This window comes from Sylvia atricapilla, chromosome 5 (genome assembly GCF_009819655.1).
Source record: "Sylvia atricapilla isolate bSylAtr1 chromosome 5, bSylAtr1.pri, whole genome shotgun sequence".
Lineage (NCBI taxonomy): Eukaryota > Metazoa > Chordata > Aves > Passeriformes > Sylviidae > Sylvia > Sylvia atricapilla.
The window spans coordinates 46,389,475-46,417,217 of NC_089144.1; the positions used below are offsets into that span (position 1 = coordinate 46,389,475).

General features: G+C 39.1%; 1 protein-coding gene across 2 annotated transcripts; it reads left to right on the top strand.

The window, feature by feature from the left end:
- The first annotated feature begins 1,021 nt into the window (after positions 1–1,021).
- On the top strand, positions 1,022–27,233 carry SLC17A8 (solute carrier family 17 member 8). 2 transcript variants are annotated; one of them, XM_066318493.1, is made up of 12 exons: positions 1,022–1,280; positions 8,275–8,527; positions 11,057–11,175; positions 14,482–14,596; positions 15,057–15,144; positions 16,985–17,071; positions 17,793–17,932; positions 19,466–19,615; positions 22,077–22,209; positions 23,443–23,553; positions 24,875–25,002; positions 25,631–27,233. In XM_066318493.1, exons 1-12 carry the CDS (start codon positions 1,138–1,140, stop codon positions 25,967–25,969), a joined length of 1,806 nt encoding a protein of 601 aa, XP_066174590.1. In that variant the 5' UTR covers positions 1,022–1,137; the 3' UTR covers positions 25,970–27,233. The 2 variants fall into 2 exon arrangements, with proteins under 2 accessions (XP_066174590.1, XP_066174591.1); XM_066318494.1 differs by lacking the exon at positions 19,466–19,615.
- Positions 27,234–27,743: the final 510 nt, after the last annotated feature.

Genomic DNA, 27,743 nt, shown 5'->3' on the forward strand with positions numbered 1-27,743 from the left:
ATGTGCCAAACACAAAGCTCTCCATTGTTCTAACAGAGTTTCTGCCTTCCCCCTCACCTAAAGGGAGGGACTGATAGAGGAGGGAATATATTAAATTGGTTTCTGGTTTTGGGTTTCTTTTTTTTTTTCCTTCTTTTTATTTTTTAACTTGTCCATAACCCAAATCCAATATCTGAGGCCTTGCCAAAAGCAGAAATTCTTCATTTGACTCCAGCCAATGTAGAGGCATGATGAGTGGAGTGCCAGGCTGCATTTCTACAAGAGTTTTTTAAGTACTTTCTGCCATGCTAGGAGAAGTGTGTTGTCATCATGAAGTCACATTGAGTTGGGCTGGTTCACTTCTTTGAGCCACTTTTTGTTTCAAAAATGCAATGGATTCAATTTATGGCTGATCTTTCATTGCTTATTCAAACAGCATTACACCAGTGCCCCTCCATGTCTGTCTGCCCAAGGGCCCAGCAACATCAATAATAAATGACCAGGCATGGGAAGGCAGCTTTGGATTCAAAGCAGCAAGTGTGTTGGGGCAGGGGGCCTCTCCTGGGCGGGGGGTACACAGTGAATGGGAACTGTAGCTCGCAATAATTCCCTCCCTGCAGAAAGGACTGGTAAATATTTAATTAGCTTCTGGCCCTTGCCATAGATGAGGTCTTATTAGCGAACTGGAGTGGCTTGAGGACAGGTATTGTGTCTGTTACTATAGCACCACCTTGCTCAGGATCTCAGTGTGCAAGAGGCAGGGGAGGGAGGGCGGGAAGAAGGGAGGGACGGATGCACCGAGGATGAGCCCCAGCGAGCAGGCGGAGGTTTGCCTGTGGAGCAGCAGCACGTCCTGCCCAGGGGCGCTGGCCCTCGGCAGCACCTGCAGCCCCCAGCTGCAGCCCCCGGACCAGTGCCCCGCACAGGTACCCACCAAGTGCAGCAGAGCTGCTCCAAGGGCCACGCCAAGTCCCTGAGTGGTACTGAGGGAGCTTCGCCCCACAGCTTTTCCCTTCTGGCTTTGCAAGATCTGACCTTTTTTTTTTTTTTTTTTTTTTTACCTGCTCCTGTCTTGAGCAACTGGTTGTTGTTGCAGAGGTCACCGAGGACTGGTGGAGGCTTTGACTCTGACACTGGGAAATATGACAGCAGAAGTGAATGCTCCTTAACATAAGGGATTTACTGAAGAAGAAAGACAAAATGCCTTTCAAGGCGCTTGGTTCACTGAAAGAAAGATTTTTTAACCCAGGAAAGGAAGAGGTGAAGAACACCATTAGTGACTCGCTGGGGAATCTGAGAAGGTAAAACCCAACAGAAAATTCCCAGACAGGTCCATTGATTCAAATTATTACGAGAAATGCAGTGTAGGAAAAAAAAATGCATAAACATAAAACAGAATATAGAGTTGCAAAATTAATATCCAAATACAGAGAGTGAGATAGCTTGCTGTAAGACAGAAGATGTAAAAGGAGCAGTTACAACAGCATATGACTGTACATTATAGAATATTTATATTAAACAAAAAAAGGTGAAAATAAATTATGTAATAATGTTCTAATATTTAAAGGAGCTTGGAAAAGTGTTTAATTAAAAGAACTTTTAAATAATTAAATATGACTAATTCTGTGGTTTAGCTTGCATGAGAAAAGCAATAATTTAATGGGAATTAACACTCCCAATAATGCCACTTTTGAAATTAGACTTAATGTTCCTAAATACAGGTTTGGGATGTTTTAAAACTTGTTCCAAATCAGAAAGTGAAAATGTATTGAATAAAGATGTTTATGTGTGAGTTTACTGACACTAGCAAATTAGAGAGAGAATAAAGAGAAGCAGCTGTTTGCTAGCAAAAGCAGAAAACAGATTAAAGATTTTCATCTTAACCTGGTGGTTTTATGAACCAAGAAATGGAGGATTTTTAGAGAAATTAAAATCTGATGTAACAAATGACCAGTTTCACAAAGGGAACATATTTCTCATTTAAAGAGGAGATTATTTCTGTTAGTAATGGCTACTGACATCACTTATTTGTGTAATCAGTAGCTGAGAGCCAGAGGGGTTAGTGGCATTTTGATGCCATTCTTGATGTTGTATTTTAAATCTTTGTGTGGATCAGACCAACATTTTAACCGAAAGTGTTTCTAGTGACTGAATTGTATTTGCTTTTATATCCAGCCCTTTGCCTTCTATTGGGATTGCTGTTTTGAGCCAAGAAATAGTTCTTGGTATATCTAAACAAGCCTTTGATCACAAGAAAATGTGTAAGATTTTACATATATCATACTGCCGTTATTCTATTTCTTTATCATGTGAACAAAGTATCTCTGTTCTACGCAGTTTCTACTTAACTTTTTTAATTTAAAGTGTTACAGATGAAACCTGATGTTTTGCTTTTATAAACTTTTAAAATACTCTACAGTAATTCCAGGAAATCTGTTTATCTTTTTGAACATTGATTCAAGTCATTTGTTCAATGATAAATCCTCTTTGCTGTGGGCTCTGCTGGCCCATTTGACCAAATACCTGTAAGGTTTGTATCTGGTGAATATGTGATGTGGCAGTACATTGGGCTCACTTTAGATTATCCAGATTGCTCTCCTCTTGTAGCCATGTGTTAAAGATGTCATGCTGGTTCCTACACAGTTGATAGTACAGGCAACCAACTTCAGCAACAATGTTCCTGAATCAAATTAACCCAAATATCACTTAAGATGCAAGAAAGTTTGCTGAACTTAATTATTTTCTGTTTTAAACATAGGTATCTCAGAGCCTTCCTTAGATGTACCAATCAGCAGAGGAAATGATCCAAACTATAAAATCTTTTTACAAAGTCTGCAGTCAGATCTAAGTAAGAATTGCTGCAACTTAAGCAGTCGTGTAGGAAATGCGCAGTCATGTTTGAAAGTTTCCATAAATAAATGAAAAACACAAGTTTTTAATATGAACTTAATTCTCTACAGTTTAGTCTACAAATGAGAGCATACACTAGTGTTTTTATATGGTGGTACATATACCTATATACCACTATAACCTTGACTCTGCTCTTCATCCAATCTAATTGTCTTAATGTGGGGAAAATAAGCAAAGAATTTGGTTTCTCTTCTAATATTCATCATAATTTGATGAATTATCATAATGTACATCCTTGATTAGACTTCTAAGTGTGATTTCACTGACTCTGGTGTGTTGATGTCAAAACTAGCAAAGTAGGTAGAAAAATTCCTTTTAGGTTTCGTAAATATGACTAGTCTATGCCTTCCTTCCACATTTCCTCTGTCTTGCAAACAGGAGAGCAGACTTAGAAGCTGATGCCTGGCAAGAGCAGCTGCTGCATAGCAATTGTCCACAATCCATCTCATGTGCAAAAGCACAAGCATCATAAAGCAACTTACTGCCTCCACAGGTGTGCCTATTTGTTGGGTGCTGCATAATAAGAGTCTGCTCACAGGAGGTGCCTTCAGGGTGTCTGGGTCCTGGAAGAGAGGCTTAGGGGAGACTTAGCCGAGACACCCAAGAGCCATCCTTTCTTTAGGCTATTGGCAGCTGTTTAATTTGTGAGATCTTAGAAGATGTTTCAGAAAATGTTGTAAATGCTTTGTATAAAATTTTTTAATGCGAAAGTGGTTTTTTCTTGATTAATTTTATACAGTTGGGCAGTAAAAAAATAGAGAATTCAAGTCTTGGGTGAATGAATATCAGAGTTGTGGCTCTGTCATCCTTATGTTCTCAGAAAAGAAAAAATTCGTGTAAATCTTCCTGACACACACAAACACTTTGGTCCTTCTGTGAACTTACTGCAGTCAAGGAAAAAATCAGAGACTGAAGTAAGATCTCAGGCTCTGCCTACTCTAAGGATTTCAGGAGTCCTGGACCAGCTAACGGCACTGTGGGCTTCCTGATGGAAGTGGGAAGTGTCTAAGTGGGTTTACAGCCCAGTATTGCCTCTTATAATGTAAAAAGACATATGGGCCATGCCTCTTGGCTGCTCTATGAAGTGCAGCCCTGATAGATGTAGTTCTGGCTGCTGTAGCTGTCCCTTGGTGAATTAGCCTAAATTGCCGAAAACTGCGTCTTGAAGCTGGGTGATAGAGGCTTGCATTGGACAGGGCTGCTCTGACTGTGCTGGATCATGGAGTTATTCCTCTCAGATTTTCCCTTTGCACACAAGCAGGGAGAGCTTAGTGTCTCCCAGATGGTGCAGTGCTGTGAACACAGCGTGGGGTGCCCAGACCCAGCTGATGTATGAGCTGTGCCTTTGTAGCAGTGTTAGTGCAAGGGCACAGTGCACTCACACAGCACTGCACTGGAGCACCCCAGTGCATCCCTTCAGTGCTCCACAACTGAGGAGAGACTGCCCTGCAGCCCAGGAATGCAGCACCTAGAATGTGCAGTCCCTTGGTGTCTGAGACTTGTTGCAGGTTCCATGGAAATACCATGAGAGGTCTCAAGAGAAGTCCCATGCCCTGAGTAGCTCAAGAGAGTTTGGATATTTGTGCTGGGATTTGGTAGAGATGCATCAAATACAGGATTTGTTATGGAAAATTATCACCTGGACAAATACCTGAAGAATTAATAAGATCTTAGGAGATTGTATCTGCTTATGGATTATGATATTTTTTATAATTACTGCATAGGTTTCTGAAGTTACGCAGGGATCATTGTAGTTACTGGATTTGTAGGTGTGAGCTTTGAACATTGTGTATGATTGTGCTCCAGCTGCCAGAGAAAGACTGCCACATCTGGTGAAATCCATGTTAAAACACAACACATATTAACATTTGTCTGTTACTGTAGAATCAATGAGGTTTTTATGAAACAAAATTAAATTCTAGTACACCTAATTTATCATTTAAAGAAAGAAATAATTCCTTTGCTAAAACCTCCTTAAATACAGAGTGCTGAATGTATATGTGCTCTAGGGCACATATATTTATTTATTACTGATAGGGATTTTTAAAATTTCTTTGATTCTCTCAAAATTTTGTATATGCCAGAGTAGGCATTGAATGAAAAAGAAAAATTTTGCATAAAGTTATTATAACATTTAGGCGGAGAATATGGATGCAGATTCAAATAACAGCTCTTTTTACTTGCCAAGTGTCGTACGTTTGCTGTAAAAAGGAAAAACAGATCTAAGGGGTGAACATTTCCTGTGCAGGAAAATGCATGCCTGCATCTCCTGCATGAAGCTGATGATTAGAGGAGAGCACTGGCCCTGAAGCTTTTTTTTTTAAGTCATCATCTACAACTAGTAAAATTTTTCACTGACACTATGAAAATGTGTGGATCAATTGAAAGATAAATTTCACATGGTTTCATGGAGTTGCCATATCTTCATTATGTACCTATTCAATAAAATAAAACAATAAAGTCAGTGCAGACACTGGCTGTGTGAATGTCCGGACTGCTCTAATACCTATGTGTTTGGACTGCTACTAAAAAATAGTTTTCTCCAAAATATATAGAGGCATTGAGGTATAGAGGTATTGAAATTAATCTCCGGGGGTAGGAAATAAACTGTGCGGATTTGGGGTGATGGATCAGTCCTCAACTTGCTTCTTTTACTTAGTCAGTACAATGGCAGAATAATTAATTTCTTTGCAGAGACAATATTGGTCCATAGTTCTAGTCTTAGATCACCATTTTTAGCACTGAATTTGGAGCAGAAGGATGTTTTCATGCCTATCTGAATTGACAGCTAGCTGAAAATGTCCAGATGTTTTGGCTTTGCATGAAGTGTCTAATCTTTGCCAGCTGCCCAAAATGATTGACCCACTAAAGTCTAATATCTCTCTTATAAATAGAGCCTGGTAAAGGTTATATAAAAACATTTGAAAAATTGTTAATTGATTTAATTCCATCAATATCTTATATTCTGTTAGAGGAAGACATATTATTAATTTTAAGACAATTTATTTCTTTTCTTTTGTTAAGAACACTTTGGAGATGATAACTGTTCTAAAAAATAATTATTCAATTGTTTTTTCGCTTCCTGAGGTCTTTACTTTTGGTGTCTCATTCTGCTTACACCTACCTCTATTAACATAAAGAGCATGAAATATACAGTGTCTTCTTTTTAAAATGCCTGACTGAATTAGTCTCTGTACTCCCATTTCACTAAAAAATGCTGTTTCCCTGCAAGTGAATCATAAGATCTCAATCACCCCCAATAACACCACAGTAAGATCACGTTTTCTGTGTTACCTTGCTTGAATGGAAAGTCTTTGCTACAGTCTGACAATGAGCTAAGTACCTAACTTTGCAGTGAGCAGTGGTTTGATAAAGGAATTAAATAAAATAACCCCAGGAGTTCCCTTCTGGTCCAAAACACTGTGATTCTAGTGTTTCTTGAAAACGTGAGCTGTAGCATGCTTATTTTCTTTTGGCTAAGACTATGGCTGAAATAATGGGTTTATATTGTGATGTAAAAAGGAATAATATCAGAAATAATGCTCCAGTTATTTCTGGACCCTAAAAATGATGAGATTTTTAAGTGGAACTTTACATTGGAAAGATATATTTAAGTGCACAAGAAGGCATACTTACCACCTATATCTGCAAACTGTCCAGTGTAGAGTACACTCTGTTAGATTATGGGTAGTACATTAGACTTACAGCAACTGGGGAAAGCTGTGATTAAATCAACACTGTCCTAAAAATCCCAGCCTAGTCAGATGTAGCCCATACATGTATGCTCTGTCAGCTTTTGTTTGCAGTTGATTTTCATACTGAAAACTGAGGTTTCAAATACGTACATTAGATTTCAAATATGCTCAGACAGATGTGTGAAAGAAGGAAATAAGCTATTTCTTATCAGAAAAGAATTAATGAAATAATTTCATCATTTTACATGAAAATCCAGGCTTCCTTTAGATTAATTAGCTGTTCATATTTTCACAGTATTCCATGACAGGCACAAAAAGAGCTGGATCCTGAGCTCAGCATTTCAGAGTGATGCCAAAACTGAAAAGCTGCTGGTCAAGGCCTCTCTTAGTAAAGGCTCATGGTTAGTGTTCAGTGGGTTAGTCATGTATTCACAGTTAGCTGTGTCCTAAAATATTTCATCATGCCAGAAAAACCATAATCTGCATTTTGAAATAGGCCTGGAAAGATAATGTTAGAAAAGGAATTACCTAGCTCTGGTCTGGTTGGGTGTGTCTAGTTCTTTCTTACCTCACCTTTCCTACCATAGACTTGGCCTGGTCCTGCAGCACAATGTTAATAGCCAGACTGAGAGACCAAATTAAATTTTAATTGCATTGTCATGCAAGTCCAGATTGCATGGAAGTGCCATTTTGTTTAATTTGAATATCTCAGCTAGATTGCCTGCAGGAAAAGGAAAGGCTGGATATGCAAAGCCTGAGCAGCACTCCTGTTTTAGTTGGTAGCTGATGAGCAACCTCTCACACGCTCGTATGACTGGGTGCCGTTTGCTCCCATTCAGGCCCCATCCCTGGCACCTTCCCGCCCAGTTCTTCCCAACTGCACTGCAGTTGCTACACCAGATTTGATCCCAGGCAAAGCCTTTTCAGCCTCCACTGCTGAGGAATGGGGAATCTACTGCCCAGAAAGCCTCTGTCTGCCTTCAGATCTCATTTCATAGTAAGTATTTTACACAAAGGGCAACACGTTCCACAATAGGAGTTGCAGGGGTTTACTTTAGAGCAAATGGAGTCCTTGTAGTGGCAGGATATTTCAGAGATGAGGAAACGTGACTTCAAATGCTTCCAGGCAGAGAAAGTCTGGGCCTGTCTCTTTTGCATCTTTAATGGGGGATCTGATGCCAGAGAAATTGCTCTTCTGCTGTACAGTCCTGATTTTTGTCTCACAAGAGAAAACAAATTCCAGGGAGTTTGGGGCTCGGTGAAATCATGCTTTGTGTTGTATTTTCCCTTTTTCTTGAAAACTACTGGCAGCTCTGCTTAGTACATCTAGTTAGAAATTATGGTTAATTTAATTTTATGTAAATTTTCCTAAGAATCAATGGAATTTATCACAACAGACCTCCAGTTAGATCTCATAGTTACGCTCATGAATAGCCTGTGAACGTTTTTGCAGCCGGCTCTCTGGCTAGGTGGCTCAGAAGTGCAAACTTCGGAAGTTATTCAGGGAAAAGTGTAGTCTCTGCTAACCTTTCGCAGCCTGTCCAGCATTAACTCACCTCACTACCAGCAGGCAAACACTTCACAACGGGAGTCAGCAGGTGACCGGAGCATGGAACTGTCCACCCACGTTTCCGCAAATTTTACTGAGACAACAGGGCACCACCATTTTTTTCTTTCTTTATCTGTGTAGGAAGATCGATGGCACCAATGTGGAGGAGGAGCCCCTGGAGCTGACGGCGGAGGGGCGGCCCGTGGCGGCGAGCGGCCGCCGGCCGGCGCAGTGCGAGTGCCGCTGCTGCGGCCTGCCCAAGCGCTACATCATCGCCATCATGAGCGGCCTGGGCTTCTGCATCTCCTTCGGCATCAGGTGCAACCTGGGCGTGGCCATCGTGGAGATGGTCAACAACAACACTGTCTATGTCGATGGAAAGCCAGAGCTGCAGGTGAGAAAGTAGCTTCCTTTCACTCCTCTGAGCAGATCACCCAAATGCCTCATAGCAATGTCCTGGGTATACACAGATTAAAAAAAACAGGAGGGAGGCACATCAGTCTTGATGCACATCGATGTGCAGGCACTTAAGTCCTATTTATGTGATGAAGTGACATTAAAAATCTTCAAGATTGGAGGATTTGCAGTGTCATAGAGAGGATATAAGTACCAGAAATGAGAACTGAATTAGTTTTCATGTCTCCCAGGTCCCTGATCTGTCAGTTGTAGACAGATTTTGCTGTGGTAGCAGAAGCTTTTGGTTTTTACTCTCTCTCAGGGAGATGTGCTCTGATGCTGCTGCAGAAGGAATTTTCAATTATTTTAGGTAGGGATGCAGCCACTACATTTGTATCAGTGCATAGTTTTTAAGATCTTAAAGCAGTCATTGGCAATAAGACGTCAGGCTTTTGACAATGTGGATTGTTGTCTGGAGCTATTAAGAGCTAGGTGCCAAGCTATTTTCAAATTTGCAGTGGATAGCATGTGGTCTACAACAGATCCTACACAGCTTTATCAATGCACCCAAGCAGGTTCAACCCATACCTAGTGTTGCCCATCCTCCCTTGGTATTTGGCTGTGATATCAGGTGCCCCTTTATGGATTTCATGAACTTGAATCTCCACATTCCCTCTTCTTGTTGACTTATTTTTGGATATATTTTGAATGTTTTTGTCCTAACAAATTCACAGGAATCTTGACTCTTGAGTGAAATACTGTGCAAATATTCTTCAATTTTTCTCATAGATATTTTAACTTTTGGTAAAGAAGAGTGCAGAAAATGTCTATCATAAATTTCCACTGTTAAAAGTATTGTTGTCTCTATGACTCATGACCACAGGAGCTATGCTTAGACTTCCTTCTGAATTTGTATTTATTCAGTCTAATCCTGCTCCCCATTGTCCTGCTGGGACTTCCAGGTTCTGTACTTAAGCAAGAGAAGGTATTTGCCTGCACAGGTTGGGAAACTGAAAGAGGTAATTTCAGAAAATGGGAGTAAATTCCTTCCACAAATCTAAATTAATAGTGTTTGGGCATGAGCACCTCCTGAATCAGAAGGAACCTTCTTCTATATCTCACGGTGTTTCTGTCTTCAGAAATTAACATTACCTAGAAACTCAGCTGTAAATCACTAGTAGAAAATTAGATGTTGAAACAGAAGTGCTTCAGCACAGGAAAGTGGGACACATCAAAATGCATATTGATGGGAAGGGAAACCCTTTAGCCTTCTGTAAACATGTCTGGCTAATTAATGCCATCTTGCTATAGGTCAAACAGCAAGCTGTTTCTCAGTTTGCTTCTTTGTGAGCAAAAACATCAATGTAGTGGGAAAAACTCTTTTTCTTTTAACATGCAGAAGGTAAGATCGAAAAAAGAGATGTTGAGGCTTATCACTACAGTTGTCAATTCTCTGTGGTATTTTAGCAACAGTTTTAATTTTGAATTTAAAAGATATCTGTGCTGCTTCCTCACAGAATGCTTAGCCACCTTTCCCAGACATGCGATTAGCATGAAAACAATAATAAAGCACAACATAGTGGTTTCTTATTGCTCCAAAAGAGTTCTTCAGAGCTGAGGGCTCATGGAGCAAAAGTTAACATTGACCTTACAATTGTGTTTATACTGATTCAGGCCCAGAATGGAGGGCAGAAAGGGCACCCTCTCTTTGCTTTATGTTCTTGTTGTTTTGCCCTGGGCACTGACTATCCCTCTTCTGAACAAGGTATGTCAAAAAATGTCATCAGAAAATTGAAAAATCCTTGTTCAGGAAGACTGAAACTGCTTGATATTCAAAGATGAGATGCATGGTAAAAGCATTTCGCTTGGCTGCAGGCATTTTTGAGTAGGAGCCACCTATGACCATCTATGGCTGTCCTGTATCCAAATGCAGCCCTACACCTGGCATCACTTCTCACAAAAGATAAACTAGTCACTGGCTAGTGTTACTTGGTTTTATTTTGAGATTGCTTTGTGTTCAGATGCTCTCCTTGCCCCCAACTCTTTTCTACTACCATGCCATTTAACACTGACAGTAGATGATCAGAGTTCAGCCCTGACAAGGAGAACCATGAACAAATGTGACCAGGAAGCAAATCCACTCAAATGACTTAAACAACCTTGATAATCTTGGGAAGATGGATATGTTCATTGAAAGGTATCAGGTCCTTCTTATAACTCTAAGCAGTCTTGAAAGTAAAGGCTTCAAGTTTAGGGAACCCAGGGGGAAGCAGTGGCAAGTGACAAAGCTGAAGGTCCAGCATTAGCGAGTTTGTGGCTGAAACCTTTGCTGCTTCTAAGAACAAAAGCAGTAATCTCACAGGGAAGCTGAACACCCTTTTGCCTTAACTGGAGGCTTTCAAACTCAGCAACCCTGAGCATCGAGTGCAAATAGGAGCACAGGGTGACTTCTGTGTGACTTCTAAGCAATAGTTACCTTGGAATGAGTGTGCTGTATCTTACAGTACATGTCCCATTTCCTTTACAGACAGCCCAATTCAACTGGGATCCAGAGACTGTGGGACTCATTCATGGCTCTTTTTTCTGGGGTTACATTGTCACACAAATTCCAGGAGGGTTCATCTCAAACAAATTGGCTGCTAACAGGTAAGAAAACAAGTAAACCAAGTAAGCTTTAGAGTCTGACAACTGTTCTACACTGTGTAAATGAGAATACTAAAATAGTAAATTAATGTGTTTCAGGAATTCACTTCTGAAGCTGAACATTCAGTATTTTTGTGTAAAATCAAAAATTATTTCAGAGGACAAGACTTCCATTATAAGTCTATGGCTGATTCTTTCAATTTAACTTGTTCATCTCAAATACTTACACATTTCTTCTCTAAACAATAATGCTTTCTGGAGAGTTCAAGGAAAATCACACTTAATGCTTCCAACAATGGTTGAAGCATTTATCTTTATGAAGTTAACTTAGTGTTTTTTAGCTCAATTTAACACCAGACAGCAGTGTTAGTAGTTTTCCAGCAGTGTTTGGTCTTCCTCTTTAAAAAATTCCCTGTGGACTGAAACTGGGCTTAAAGAAATTACAGAATAATCTGAAGTCACAAATCTATCCTCATTCACACAAATATCCTTGCCATGGCTGGATACAGTATTGGCTGTAATTAGGATTGCATAGAACTTCTAATAGAGCCTCCTGATTTCTGCTTGGTGAAGTCTGAGAATCTGTACAGATTTTTTCTTTAATGATCAATGTGTTTGTCAGCCAATTTTTATTAGGTTATTCAAAATTCAACTGCTTTTGAAAATGTGAAAAAGAAAAGTAGCTAACTTTGTCAATATTAACTTTCGTTTTGGGCTTTACTTCAAAAGGTCTTCAGAACGTTGAACTTGATCACAGGAGAGGGACATTTTCTGAAGACAGCTGTTGTGATGAAATCATGAGATGTGCATATTAAGGGTATTTGGGATCTACAGATTAAAAATAAAAATATAAAGATGGCTTGCACTAACTTCATTCTCTGCAAACAAGATGTGACTTATCTACAAATAATGTCAGAATTGGAAAAGGTCTTTAAGACCAGTCATATGCTGTACTTTGCCCCAAGTCAAAGTACTTTGCTTTTTGCATTCTGCAAAGAATTACAGGGGTTACAGGACTGCCTGGATGGTCTTCTCACCCATATGCCCTTGTGGAAATTTCTCCAGAGCAGAGTCATCCCACAGAATTGCCCAGGCTGTTCAGTCCCACTCTTTTCTGTCCATAAACAAAAGTTACTCAGAGTTTGGTTTGCACTGCTTCTTCAGCACTGTTCGCATCCTCAATTATTCATTTTCTACCACATGACAGTGCCTAGGCAGAATAGTTTTCCATCTGCCAAGTAAGCCAAACAAATTAGCTAAGCTTAATCACTTCTCCAGCCTTTCTAGTCTTGCCACCAGCTTTTGCAGCAGAAGGGCTCCAAAACCCAGATGTGCACACTGTTGGCTGAATAATTCAGCATGTTATTAGTTTAGCTTTTGTTTCTTAATTTACTTGCAAGCAGTAAAACCAACCATGTTTACACTGTAATTGATGTGTTCTGTCAGCAGTGTTTCCTTAAGTACAGGCTGTGCGCAAGCACAGAAAGCTCTGCATTTATCCCTGAGAGAGTTTTCAACTGAATCTAATGCTATACTACAACATCACATCATCACATTATGAATTTTCCCATCGAAACTGGGTTTAGGAGTAGAATTTGCTGAGGAACAAAAATATCTCAAGAGCTGAGCTCAAAGAGAATTTCTATTTGCAGTAACAGGATTCACTAAGTCTATGTTTTTCCTTTATTCATTGTTTACACAACAAATTTCAGTTCACCAGTAGTGCCAAGTTTTGGTTTCAGAGCGGTTATTTGCTAAGACACAGGGCAGGAAAACAGGGGTTCTGTGGCCAGTGAACTTACCAGGCCTAGAAAGAGGAAAAACTTTCTTTTGTCCCAGCTGGACTCTGGAAATGAGAATCTGTGCTATTACTGACCTTACAGATTTAGGCAAAGACTCCTTTGCCACTTGTAAATTGTGCAACCTTGAAGATATGTATGGATGACCCACCCTAGGGACTTCTCTAATGCACATAATTACCTGTAATAGTGTGGGATTCAAATGGGTCTCATAATGGCTGAAAATACTGAGCGCTTTATGGATTTGCACCCAAACCCTCTAACACTACATAATTTACTCAATACATTCATCCAAATTGATGTAGATATGCATTCTACCAAAAGTTCATCAACAATTTACAGATACCATCCTTTTAACTTGTTGCTTATCCTCAAACACACATCTGAACGTGATTTCAGCATTGTTTGGTGGATGCATGAAACATGAGGCATCTGTTGATATCAGTTTCCAGTAAGAGCACCCTGCAGGGCAAAGGAGTCTGTAGCTGAAGAACTCTGTTTTGAACCAAAAGTGGCAGCTGCCCATGGATCATGGTAGGGAGGACAGAAGAAAATGTGAATTGGAAACACCTGGAATACTTTGTGTCAAAGTGGAGACAAATTTCTTTGGGATAAATGGCAGTGAATTGATGAAATGATGCTACTTCTGTGGAAACAATACTCAACCCTTTAAACAGTAGCAGAAGAGTGATTGGTTCTAACTCAGTATAAATTATGCATTTACAACCTAGGCATATTAAGAGTTGGCATTAAAAGAAGTAGCAGAGATTGGAAACTCGGTCTTTAGAGATAGCTGTTTGGATAATTAGAAGTGTTCTCTTTGTTACGGTTTCTTTTTTCACATGGTTATTAATTCACATAGTTTGCTGTAGTTCCCTGAGTCAATAGTGTTATGATAACAGACCTGATATTTCTGTTAGTGGTAAGAAAGCAAAAGGCAGAAGTCTTTTCTTCAGGGAGCACAACAGAGAGATAAGTAGTACTTATTTCTCAGTTAAATGTTTATTTGACTTTTAAAGCAGTCTCCTAAATGTCAAGATATGACGGTGGGCTTTGTATTCCAATTCATATTTTCAGACTGTTTTCTATATAAATCAGTTCCTTTGTCACTTCTCTCTGCTAGCCTACTCAGCTTCTTTGCTTTTGTGCTCATCTGTTTAGTGCTTTCTTGTCACTCAGATGATGAGCTGTCTAGGCATGGGCTGTTGCTTTTGTCAGTAGGTGTAGAGAATTTAGATAAATCAGTGTTGCTCTTTGACTGTAAATTTTTCATGCTATAATGCAATCATGAATCCTACTGTGAATAAGACCAGACACAAAAATGAAGTGACATATATTTCCTGTGAGCAACTTTTCAGAGACTGAAATGCAAACAATTTAAATACGTACTAAAAAAATGTAAACAAAAATATTTAAAAATAAGTTTATAAATATTTTGAAATGGAACATGAAAACACTTCTAAAGAACAGCTAATAATTGTATTCCCTTCCATGCTACTTTTCTCCATAGGGTATTTGGAGCAGCTATCTTTCTAACATCTACACTGAACATGATCATCCCCTCTGCAGCAAGGGTACATTATGGCTGTGTGATGTTTGTACGGATTCTTCAAGGTTTGGTGGAGGTAGGAGCACACACTGTTTTGGTCCTTTCAAACAGTTTGATTTTGAGATTTGGTTCTAGAAGCTGTAAGATCTCTTTCGATCAGGGTTTCTGATCTATATATGGTTTTACTTACTACTCATTTTGACGTGATAACTTTCTAACCTTGCTGATTTATATTTCAACGTTTAATTAAAATAAAGAAAAATGTATATTTCTGGTACTGAAATTTGAGTTAATTTAGTTTTCTTGTGCCATCAACTGTGTATACTAAACAGTTTTTTACTTCAGAACATATTACTATTCAAGTAATAGGTAATTCAGGTTAGCTTGACATCTTCATACTCAAACAATTGAGTTCTTCCAGATTTACCTAACCCTTCCTATATCATTCCATGGTGACAAACAGCTAGGCACTAGGGATAGTATCAGCAGTGGAATGCAGTGAAAGCAAATCATGTGATGTGTGAAATGTCTGCCAGGGCGTCACGTACCCAGCCTGCCACGGGATGTGGAGTAAGTGGGCCCCACCACTGGAGAGAAGCAGGTTGGCTACCACTTCATTCTGTGGTGAGTTGATGGGCTTATATGGTGTATGTAAGCACCTATCCCTATTAGATTTGTTTTATTGATTTCATTATTTGAAGGCGATGCACAAACCCTCTGCCCTTTGGTACAATCAGCCTGTACCCTAAGCTTAGGAACTTGTGAGTCATTTTTTGTTTAATATGTCATCATTCTATCATTTAAAGCCAACACTCAAAATACTTCTCATACTAAACTAAAATGAGTCTAGTGATTTGCATGAGAGAAATGATATTGTATTTTTTCATTTGCTTCATCCTTAGGAATTCAATTTATTATAAATACTCAATGGATGCTCCTAAACAAGCACATACTTTAAAATTATCTGAAAAGGACTTCACTACTTTAGGCTGGCTGCTTGATATACTGCAGCGGAGGTGATGTAACTTCTTGCCAGTAGCTGTTCTGCTTCATTCTGTTTTGAGTTATGATCAGTGAGACATGGACTTTGCTCTCTTCTCTGTGTCCTTTTCCAGTGCTGACAGCTAAAGATGAATGTCTGCAGGAGAAAATGTTCAGTAAAAATGTAAAAGTGACAGGAAAAAAATTCTGTCCATTAGTAGTAGAGTTGTATGGCTGGGTAGAGTACAGCACTAAACAAGAAGATAAAAGATAAAAAGAGTGAAGCAACTGGAAAAAGCCCCATGTTTGTATATTTTGGGAAATTTATTTTTACTACAGATGGCTTCATGTTTTAATTATTTAGTTGTTTTCACTTCCTTCAGAAGAAAAGGTCCAAAAAAAAGTGTCTCCACGCTCAGTGTTCCCTTCTTGCAATTCCTAGGATAGGATCTTAGAGAAAGCTCCATCCTTCAGCTTGACACCTGTTTTAGTGACTACAAATCACTGATCCTTGCACTTGAAAGGTGTATAGGAGCAATGGAAAAATTAGGAAAATCCAGGTTAAGCAGGTTCCTGGTTCTTATTTCTACATTCTGGCCTAGGGCTTTTCTGTAGGCAAGCTGTAGGAAAAATTAGTTACATGAAGATGAGGGAGAAGGATCACTGTGACCCATTGCAGAGAAGTATTGGCTAATGAGTAGAGCATTAACAGATCTTTATTAACAAACATGTACTACTCTCAAAACCACAAGTATCTCATTTCCTAGATTACTTCAGAGCAACACTCTTCACATGTAAAGCCATTGGCACTGTCTTACACTGATACCTATTGCCTAGATTGTGCTAAATACTCATTTCTTTCCAGAAGACACTTAGAAATACATTTCACCACTATTATGTATTTCCCAATCAGAAACCTTGGCACAGACCACATTTTTATCCTCTTTTTTCCCCATCAACATTTGCCTATTTATTCCAGCTATTTGTTTATGCTGTTGATATGAATTAAACATGTTTACACAGACTCAGGGTTGGTTTGAACACCTCTGCTACCAGTGTTTGTGCGGTCATGGGACAAGAGCCTTCCAACATATCTGCAGTCATCAGAATTCCTCCATGAAGCTTCTGAAACTCAGTCTATAATCTTCTCCAAAACTCACCTCATACATCACAGTTCCAGGTGGGATTTCCCACTCAAGTGCATAGATATAGCTTATGCCTCTGTAGTGGTTTGTCATCAGTCTTGGATTTGCAAATCATATTTCCCTACAGAGCCCTACTCTGCAAAATGAGACTGATGACCTATGAGGGGTCAGTGCTTCCTGTCACCCCACTTCCATCCCATTCTCCCATGTTCATTAAAAAATCAGACAAACACAATCCTCCAGTTCTGCTCTCATGGGCACCTGTCTGGATCATTTTCTCTGAAAGCTGGGCACATCTACCACAGCTGACGTGTTTTACTAATCTGTTTTCTCTTCAGGATCTTACGCAGGTGCAGTGGTGGCCATGCCCCTGGCAGGTGTGCTGGTACAGTATATAGGATGGTCGTCAGTCTTTTATATTTACGGTGAGTTGCCTGACATGAAGGACTTCTGCCACTATATCAGTACTGCCAGTCATTCACTAAAACCTGTCTAACAAGGATGGATCAAAGTTTTGATGAATGAAGAGGTTGCAAATGGATGCAACTTATTCTCTACTTACTGCAAATTCTGAGAGCTTTCATTTTCAGATGATTATCTGTTACAAAAGGTTGTAAATTGTTATGACCCCATGCTGCCCATCTTTAATAAAGCAGTACTACCTTTACAAAGTGGTCCCATGGGTATGGCCTTATGGCTGATTCTTCCCCTCACAGTGTATGGCAGAGGTGGCTCCAACCAGCCTTGCACATCAGCATCTAAAAACGGGTTTTCTCTGACTTCCCTGAAGATACAGGACACACCGTAAGATTTGCCATTGCTATCTTTTGGTGAAGTCCCTTCATGCAGATTGCAACCACATTATGGCCTGTCTGCTTTTTTCTTTCCCTCGGTTCTACAGAGAGCTTTCCTCCTGCCTTTTCTTTACCTCATGCATAATGTGATTAAAGTGACAAAATGCTCAAATGCTTTGCAAGCAGGCATATAATATACACAGAATTAGTTGTCATATTTTGTTATTTCCCTGGGCATAATTTCTATGAAGGTTTTGTTTACCTGACACTTGAAACAAACTTCAAGGCTTGGAGATACTGAAGTGTAGCTTTATCAGCTTTGAAAGCCAAGTTGCTTTTCCTGTGTCTTCAGGAATGTTCGGGATTATTTGGTATGTGTTTTGGCTGCTTCACGCCTATGAGAGCCCTGCTGCGCATCCAACAATATCCAATGAAGAAAGGATATATATAGAAACAAGTATAGGAGAAGGAGCCAGCCTAGCTAATGCAAGTGTAAGTAAAAAAAGGCTTTTCTTGTCATTTGTGAGCACTTTGCAGAAGATGAGCATATGACTGGATGGATACTGTTAGCTGGATAAGAGAGGTGGAACTAGGGGCTTTTCCTTCCACGAAAATTACAAAATCAGACTCTTGCAGCTGGGCCAGATGAGTACAGGAAAACACAGAATGCTGTTTAAGCTCTTGGTTTATGGAGCTTCTCTGATCTAAGGAGGGAAGGGGTGCGTTGGGAGGGGGAACAACACATTCTGTTCTCCTGCCCTTGGGTAACTGTCATGCTTGTTCTAAAAAATATTCATGGATTTAGCTAAATAAGAATGTGATTGTGGATGTTAAATTATCCAGCTGCCTTTTGAACTCCTATTAAGGATGATTGCAGATCCAATAGTTTAAGGACTGGGTTTCTGCCCTGCTCACTCTCACAGCAGCTCAGGTCCTTGAAGACTTTGCATCCTCTCTCTGAGATCCTGGAAACTTTGAGTTAAAACCCATTTTCCCATTCAAAATGGGTTTCCTTCCATTCCCTTTTACAATTTTTTTTGCCAGTAGTGAAAAACAAAGGTGTTTCTTGATAAACTGTTCTGTCTTAGCTTTCAGTTTTGAACATTCTGGAAAAAAGTAACTCCAGTTATTTCCTCTACATGTTTTGGGTAACAGCCTTGCTAGGAGTGTAAATACCAGACTGTCTTTTTGGTCATGCATCTGAAATTTGGCTGATCAGGTCTTGGCTGGAGAAACACACACACTGGTTCCAGGTCATGGTTTTTCCTTGCAGTGCAGTGATTTTACTGCAGAGGAAACTGGTACTGACTTCATGGGTGCACTCATAACCACAGGCATATGGTGGCCTGTAGAATACAATTAACATTTTTTTTGCAAAAAAAATGGAGAATATCAGTGTGTATTGCTATAGCAATGATTTCAGCTACAGATTTCAGCTTCTGATTTGAATTCTATTAAAACATCAGTAGGTCTCTGAAGTAGGTTTCCTGCTGTATGGAGTGTTGAAGTACTAATTGAAAATGCCAAAAAGCAAGTTACAGAAATTAAATTCTCTGCCACAGGCGTTTTTTTTCTGAATTAAATTAATTAGGTTGAAGCAGGTAGCTGCTTGCTGCTGCACTACTGCATGTATCTGAGCTTGGACAACTCTTTTTTCCCACTCCTTTCAACAGAATGACTCAAACTGCATCATGGCAAAAAGCAGGGAATGGCACAAGCTTTTCTCTAGTTTTCTTTGATTCTTTTACTAATCCTATTATTCCAATAGCAGGATTCCAGAAGATGTCATGTAATTTCAGTAAGCAGGGGCAATAGTAGTGCAGCATCCACCTTAAAAATCCTAAATGTTCTAAGAAAATTTCTCTACCTATTTTTTTTGCCAGTAATTCAAGAGATATATTTCACTTGCATTTTATGTGATCTGCAATGTAAGTTGTATGCAATGTACCTAGTAGGCTTGATAATAAAAGATACTGTTCTATATTTTGCTTTTGTCTACCCAATTTTGTGGGTATTTTTCCCTAGAAATTTAGTACTCCCTGGAAGAGATTTTTCACTTCAATGCCAGTTTATGCAATCATTGTGGCAAACTTCTGCAGAAGCTGGACCTTCTATTTGCTCCTTATAAGCCAGCCTGCTTACTTTGAAGAAGTCTTTGGATTTGCAATAAGCAAGGTAAATACCTGAGAATAAGCAGTGACCTAGGAGATGTAGCATGGGATGCTGAGGTTGAATTTCTTCACTGAAAGGGTGGTTAAATATTGGAATAGTCTGCCAGAGAGGAGGTGAGCATCATACCTGGAGATGTTCAAGAAATAACTGGACATGGCACTTAGTGCTATGGTTTAGTTGTTTGAGGAGAACCAGATATACCTGGAATCATTACAGTAGATTATTCCCAGTTCTTGAGATTACATGCTTCTGCTGACCTGATAGAAATAAAAGTATGCAAGCATCAAATTATTAGAAAAAGGAAAGAATGTAGAAGTTACTTTTGGAAATCATTGCTTTAGCGCTGCCAAATATAATTAAAACCCACTAAGTAAGTAAATAGAAATGCACATTTTGTTTTATGTTCACTCTTTAGCATTTAACCAGGTAATTTTTTATCCTCTTCTTGATTTTTGTGGCTTTTCATTAGCAATGGAGATGAAATTCTTTATAGATTTATATTCTGTGCCACCACGATTTTATTAAAATCAGAATTGTTACACTCCCTCTTCAGAGTATGAATGAGGAATGCAGAATAATTGTTTCAGGAAAGTTTTAAAAACCCTTTTGTTTAGCATACATACTTGCTATGTGGTAATCATTTTTCAAGGAAGTTTAAGGCTGATAACATAGAACATCATTATTTATGTATTCTGGGAGCACTGTCTGCCTAGGTTCTGCAAGAGGAGCAATAGTTGTGGCATGGTAGCAATGACACTCTAAATGGGCAAGTACAGCATGGAGATGAAGAGGGATGTTAAGAAAAATTACATATGTTTATTCTGAGCTGCTTTTCATTAATGTTAGAGAACCTCACTAATTTAAAACCAGTGTGAAACCAAATGTCAGTGTTGCTCACCCAGAAAGTAAACTCAGACTTCCCACTAAATTACTGTTTCAAATAAAAGATTCTAGAAGATGACGCCAATCACAAACTCTGCCTCAGGTGTCATACTGAGTCTGATCCTATTTGACATCTGCATTACTGACCTGGATGATGCAGCAGAGTGTACCCTCAGCAGGTTTGCAGATGACACAAAACTAGGAGCAGGGGCTGATACACTGCAGGGTTTTGCTGCCGTACAGAGGAGCCCTGGCAGGCTGGGAAAGAGGGCTGACAGGAGCCTGATGGAGCCCAATAAGGGACAGTGTAAAGTCCTGCACCTGGGGAGGAACAAGCCCATGCACCAGTAGATGTTGGGATCTGCCCAGCTGGAAAGCAGCTTAGCAGAAAAGGAACTGGGGGTCCAGCTGAACACCAGGCTGGACATGAGCCAGCAGTGTGTCCTTGCAGTAAAGACTAATGGTATCCTGGGCTGCATCATGCAAAGGGGGAGATCTTTCCCCTCTACACAGCACCGGTGAGGACACACCTCTGGTACTGTGTCCAGTACTGGGCTCCACAGTACAAGAGAGACATGGACATCCTGTAGAGAGTCCAATGAAGCACCCTGAAGGAATGGAAATATTTCTTCTATGAGAAAAGGCTGAGAGAGTTGGGACTGTTTAGCCTGGAGAAGAGAGGGCTCAGCAGGGTTCTATCTACATGTACAAACACCAGAAGGGAGAGTGTAAAGAAGACAAAAACAGGCTCTTTTCAGTAGTGCCCTGGGTACAAACTGAAACATGGAAGGTTTCTTCTGAACATGAGGAAACATGTTTTTACTGTGAGGATGACTGTATACTGGAGCAGGTTCCCCAGAATGGTTGTGGAATCTCCATCCTTGGAGATACTCAGAAGTTGTCTGAACACATTTCTCGGCAACATTCTCTAGGCAATCCAGCTTGAGCCGGAGGAGGCTCCTTCTAACCTCAACTGTTCTGGGATTCTGAGATTCTGTGAAAATGAAAAGAAGATGAACATCAGTTTGTAGGCTGTAATCTTACATTAATAAAAATAAATCCATGTTTTTACATATATGATTATTTAATAATTTGTAAAATTTTATCATGATTTCAAGTTTTATGCTGTATGGTCTTCAGTCCCTATGCAATGTGCTTCCTTCCTTTACACAGAGGCAGGTAACAGGGATTGATTTGTTGCTCAGGAAGGAGGTCTTTAAGAACATGAATAACAAAAATATATAAACACAGTTGAAAACCAAGATAGAACACTCCAGTATCAGGACTTTGTGATGTCTACGATAGAATTTCATATAAACAGTCTTCCATGTCCCTCTTTAGAGTAACCATTAATACTAGGGATATTATGTGGCATTTCTAAGGTGAGATTCTCACTTTTGCTCTGGTTTCTCCTCCTGGGCCACAAGGAGATATTCCTTCCCTCACCTAGTTTTGAGCATCTGCTGTAATCAGATAAAGTGATGCAGGGGAAAAGAGGTGAAGAAAAATTATTGTTCCTGTTCTCTTGCCCATAAATCTTGAAGGAGAAATGACAGTTAAGCACTCATTTGTCTAATTGCAGGTTGGCCTTTTGTCGGCAGTTCCTCACATGGTCATGACAATCATTGTGCCCATCGGAGGTCAGCTAGCTGACTTCTTACGGAGCAGGAACATCTTAACCACTACCACTGTAAGGAAGGTCATGAACTGCGGAGGTACTAGTGGATTCTGAAAATATGACATTTCAATTATGCACTGCAGTTGATGCAAATATCATAGTTTTGCCCATGTTTAATTGTAACAAGAGACAATTGAGATTGCATTTGTAGGTGACTAATCTGAACCATTAAGGGGAGAGCTGATGCCTCATGACATAAATCCTAACTCATATGAACATGCTTTAAAAAAGGGAGGAGACAAGAAGCCTGGTTAATAATTGAATGGCATGTAGGATAGTATGATCAAATAGGTTTCATCCTGCCAACTCATACAGACAAGGTAACCCTGCACCATGGTGCTGGATAGTTCTTGAAGTAACTGGCCATGTTCCCATTTGCTATTTCCAGCAGAACCCACTGACCAGTTTAGGCTGAAAGGTTTAGGGTGGGGGGTAAAAAGTGAAGGATTTACAGAATAATTTTAACTCAGCACAAAATAATTTGTTTCCAGTTCAGTCACTAAACTGAAAAATCAGTGACATGTAGTGTTGATATTGAATTAGAGAAAAGATTTCAGCCTGTGGAGTAGTTAGTTGCCCACTGCCAATTGCTGGCTTGCATTATTTATAGATGGCATGGGCTTCTAGAAACAGAAGTGCCTGCAGCCAGTGATACCACATAACTTGGCTGTGCATCTTCAGAAAGGATGATCAAATGCATTGTATTTTCAGGGCATACTACTAGTGTCGCTAAATCAAAACAAACGAAAAGAGAAGCATTGTGATGTTACATATCAGAAAACGTTAATTTCCAGTAATGGATGTTCCCTGTGGTGCTCAGGGATGTTCTATTGTGTTGGTAGCACAGTTGTATGTAAGATTCTCTTTTGTTCCATTTACTAAGAATATCTTACATCACTACAACCATGAGAAATCAAAGGCAAGTATTTTTCTCCTTTCCCTGTAATGTTTGTGTATTTGTGAATTTTTCTGGCTTTTGCACAGAGCCACTTTCTCATTGTTTTCCTCCATGGCTCAGTGAATTGACTTTACCAACTTCTTGGGTCATTTATACAGCAGTGAATGAAGAGAAAAGAGGAATATATTCTCAAACAATAAATATACAAATATTTCTACAAATGCACAAAGCTCTCAAGTGTGTTCAAGAATAGCTAAAAGATACAAAATAATTTTCTCTCATTTTAAGCTGCTATTCTGGATAGTGCTTATTAGAATTTTCATGGCAACTAGAAATTTAAATGTAATTAATTCTCATGTGTTTTGTTTGAAGGCTTTGGGATGGAAGCAACCTTGCTTTTGGTGGTTGGTTATTCTCACACAAAAGGTGTGGCTATTTCCTTTCTGGTGTTAGCAGTAGGTTTCAGTGGCTTTGCAATTTCAGGTAAGAATTAATCTTATTCTTGCTTTTACTATTCATGATATAGGCAATGTTATTGTCCTCACTGTTCTTACTGGCATAATTTCTATTATTTTGTTTGCTCTAAATGTGGCAACTTATGGGGTGTTTGCTATTTCTTCCCATATCAGAACTAATTTACTTCAGTGTCTGTGAAACAAGTTTCACACAGGACATGAAGCTTTGAAAAGAACCTGCTCTTTCTAGATTCCAGTTTACATCAGCTTTCTACTGTTATTTTCTAATATACTTTTACACTGTCAGTCACCTTTGCATCCTATTTAACTGTATGCCTAAAAGGAAAGAGAGAGAGAATTACTTTGCAGTCAATAGCTGCACAAGGGATATCAGTTGCAATCCTGTCCACAACTTTAGCACCTGGTTTCTGCTTTCTATGTCAGCCCTCACTATGTTGCATCCTACAACCAGCCGTTCTCCAGAAGCTGTTTCTAACACTTTCATGAGTCTCTCACCTACGTTTTGTAGTCTCAAGCTGTTTTGTGGCACCATCAGTGCCAGCATCACTGAAAAAACTCCTTTTATCATGAAGATTAAAGATTTTGTTAAAAAGATTGAAGATCTTCCAAGAAGACTGCCGAGAACATGGATCTATTGAAGAAAAATTGACCAGCAAAATAACTGCTGGTCTTCAGTTATTTCAGGATTCTGCAGGTGGGAAGTGGTTTTGCTGCTCAGTTATGAGGTTCTTGCATAGCTGGCCATTTCTCTCAATCAACTTTTATTGCAGGATTTTCCCGGTAGTCTACTTCTTACCTTATTTATTACTATGCTCTTGGAATTCATCGTCACTTCTTGTGATCAGCCATAGTTAATATGACCAATTTTCATTACCTAAGGAATGAAAATTATATTTAGTATTTTTTTTATTTCTTAATAAAATATATGCTCAGAAGACACACTACTGTAAGGGAAATTATTTTTCCTGCTGGTTTATGTTCTAATTTTTAATCATGCTGTTAAACTGCTACTTAAAACACCAAAAGAAATTAATTTTAAATGCTACTACATAAATAAAGAGATAGAAGACATTTCACTGATGTAAAGCATTGAATCTTTAATTAAAAATATTTGCCAAGTTCACCATTTCAGTATGAGGAAATGGAAAGTACAGACACTTTAAACAGGGCCAACTCTAACTTTATTTTCTATATGGCAAAATTTTCAGAGGTGTTACTAGGGCGGTTGCCACCCTTTTCAGTCTTCTTCAGCCAGAGTGGCTGTAGAAAGCCTTGTTGGCCTGGTAGTGCAATGCTGTATAGCTGGCTGTTTCTGTCATTTTTTGTAGGCTTCAATGTGAATCACTTGGACATAGCTCCTCGTTATGCCAGCATCCTGATGGGGATCTCCAATGGCGTGGGGACGCTGTCGGGAATGGTGTGCCCACTCATTGTTGGTGCAATGACAAAACACAAGGTAACATTTCTCCATGTTTTCTGGGAAAAGGGTTAGGTAATGCACCAAATTTAAGACATTTCTAAGATTCCTGGGGGTGCCATTCTATCATTGGCATGTGCAGCTGCTTTTTGTTTGTCTTAAACATGCACTTTTTTAATACCACCTTGGCCTAATTCCCTAATTATAACTAATTTTCTGTGTAGGCAGTTATTATTTAATACCACCTGAGCCTGAGTCTCTGCAATATCTCCACACAACTGTGCAATGCCTATAGGACTTGGAAAACTTCTTTACAATGCATTCCTGCCCCCATGGTAGGGTTCCTAAGCAAATATTTATCTACAATAATATTTATGTAGTTGTTACAGAAATCTTTGCATTTCCAAATCCATAAATATTTCGCATGCAACAGAGAAACTTCTCTGTGAGGAAAAAAAAAAAAACACTAAGAAACTCAAGTTTTATAATATTTGCTGTAGTTATCAAAAAAAAAATAATCTTTACAATGATTTTTGTAAATTGTTCTATCTTCATCAGAAATCAGTAATCATAGTCCCTCCTCAATATGTGCTAATTCATGGTGTAATTCGGAGAGTAATATTTCTTATTTACTGGAAACTTAATGAGACCTGCACCATTCTTTCAGACCCGTGAAGAATGGCAGAACGTCTTTCTGATTGCAGCCCTGGTGCATTACACTGGCGTGATATTCTACGCTATCTTTGCTTCTGGGGAGAAGCAGGAATGGGCTGACCCCGAAAACCTCAGTGAAGAGAAATGTGGCATAATTGATCAAGATGAGCTGGCTGAAGAAACAGAGATGAACAATGAAACTTTTGTAAGCCCAAAGAAAACGTATGGAGCTACCAGTCAAAATAGTGATGTACAGAGAAGGGAAGGGAGGAAGCAAAAGCAAGTAACTCAAGACATGGAGGAACAGACTTCTTACCATTATGAAAATGGAAATTTTCAAGATTTGTCTTAATACTTGAAACTGTAAGATTTGTATAGCTACTCCCATGACTCCTGCCTAGCTGCCCCAAATCAACAGGTATCCATATTTATTGTCTTATTCAGTTATATAACATCTGGCCACGTGGCTAGATTTGAGTGTGATAGTTGCCTCTCAGCGGTGTGTAAGAAGGCTAACAACAGTGGGACTGGGATAAGTGATCCTAAATCCTCTCCCAGCCTGCATGGGTCAGCCAACATGACCTTGGGAGACCAGCCCTGGCTGGGCTCCTGTCTGATGCAAGCTGTAGACCTAACTGTAGGAGCAAGGAGTTCCCTCATCACCTCATCTGAACAGTGAAAGAACAAGTGGTATCAGATGGTGGATCTACAGAGATCTGTGTAATCCCTGGGTCTCCAGTGGTGTCACAGTCTGTAGTGAGTGGCCCTGCTTTGCCTTTTTAGGATTCCTGTAGGGTGGCATTTGAACTGCTTAATCCATGTCAAACCATAAGCTCATGCTAAAAGATCAGAGCAGAGAAAAAACAGATTTATGACAGTAGGCTGTAATTAATTGCTAATAATCACTTAACAAGGGGAAGAGGAACATGTGGCAGAGGTGACACAGGATTGCTTCAACAGTTCCTACAGACTGACTGGCAGATATTTTTATATGCACACCCCACAGAGTATGGATAAAAGAATAAAATGGATACTTTAAAAATTTCTCCCCTTCCAAAGAGTTTGCACTGGCATGGAATAATTTTGAATACAAAATCATCGTTAGTGATGCAATATTATTTATCCTTATAAAAGGAAATCTTAGCCCTGGTTTGTTTAGGATTCTCACTCAATTCATTATTGTGAAGTAATTTGAATATATTTTTGTTGTATTCTACTGATAGAGTTCCTGATCTCAGCAGTCCTCATTTAGGTGAACGAGTTTACTTACAGGATTAAAGTATTTAGCTCTGGATCTGTAACTTTTCAATGCCTCAGTCTTGTTCTTGCTATGAATGAAACACTGTACCATTTGAGAGTTAACAGGGTACCTATGTATTAAAGTAATTATCCTCTGCCATTGGTGTATATTTGACAGTATAAAATGGCTTTAGCCTTTTTCTACCATTTTTAGAATCCAACAGTGGAGCATGCTGTATCATCTCAAACAGTCAGCTGCAACTCAGAGACTCATTGTGGCATTAATATTCTTTTCAGAATGGATAATTTCAGTAAGCTGTTATTTAATTTGTCTTTCATTATAACTACTGCCTCATTAAATTCAAGTGAAAGCTATCTTGTCTAGCCTATGCTGTGCTTTGTGATGTTTCAGTATTATTGTGCTCATGTATCATATGCAGCCACTGTGATACACATGAGATTTGAACATTTCTCAGGTATATTTTACAATTTCATTGAAGTGCAATTGAATAGTATGAGTGTGATTACACTTGTACATTCATTTGAATCCATGGATGATTTATCTTCCTTACAAACATGTATATTGGGAAGTTAGCTAATTCTCTGTTGTCTCTTGTTTCTCTTCAACTCAGCAAAATCCAATCTGCAGCTATATATGAGTAAGAAGCAAAGTGATTTGAATGGATACATGCCTAATTTGACTACAGTGAAGGCTTTTTAATTGATATGAGCAGATAATTTAATGAAAGGGGCAGTTTTATGGTACTCAATCCTGTTAAATCCTGCTCAGTCCTATTAAAAAACTCAGTTTATTAATAAACCATTCCACAAAAAATTGTCACTTTATTCTGTTAAGTCAGAAAATAATACTTTTTTAAATTCAAAAC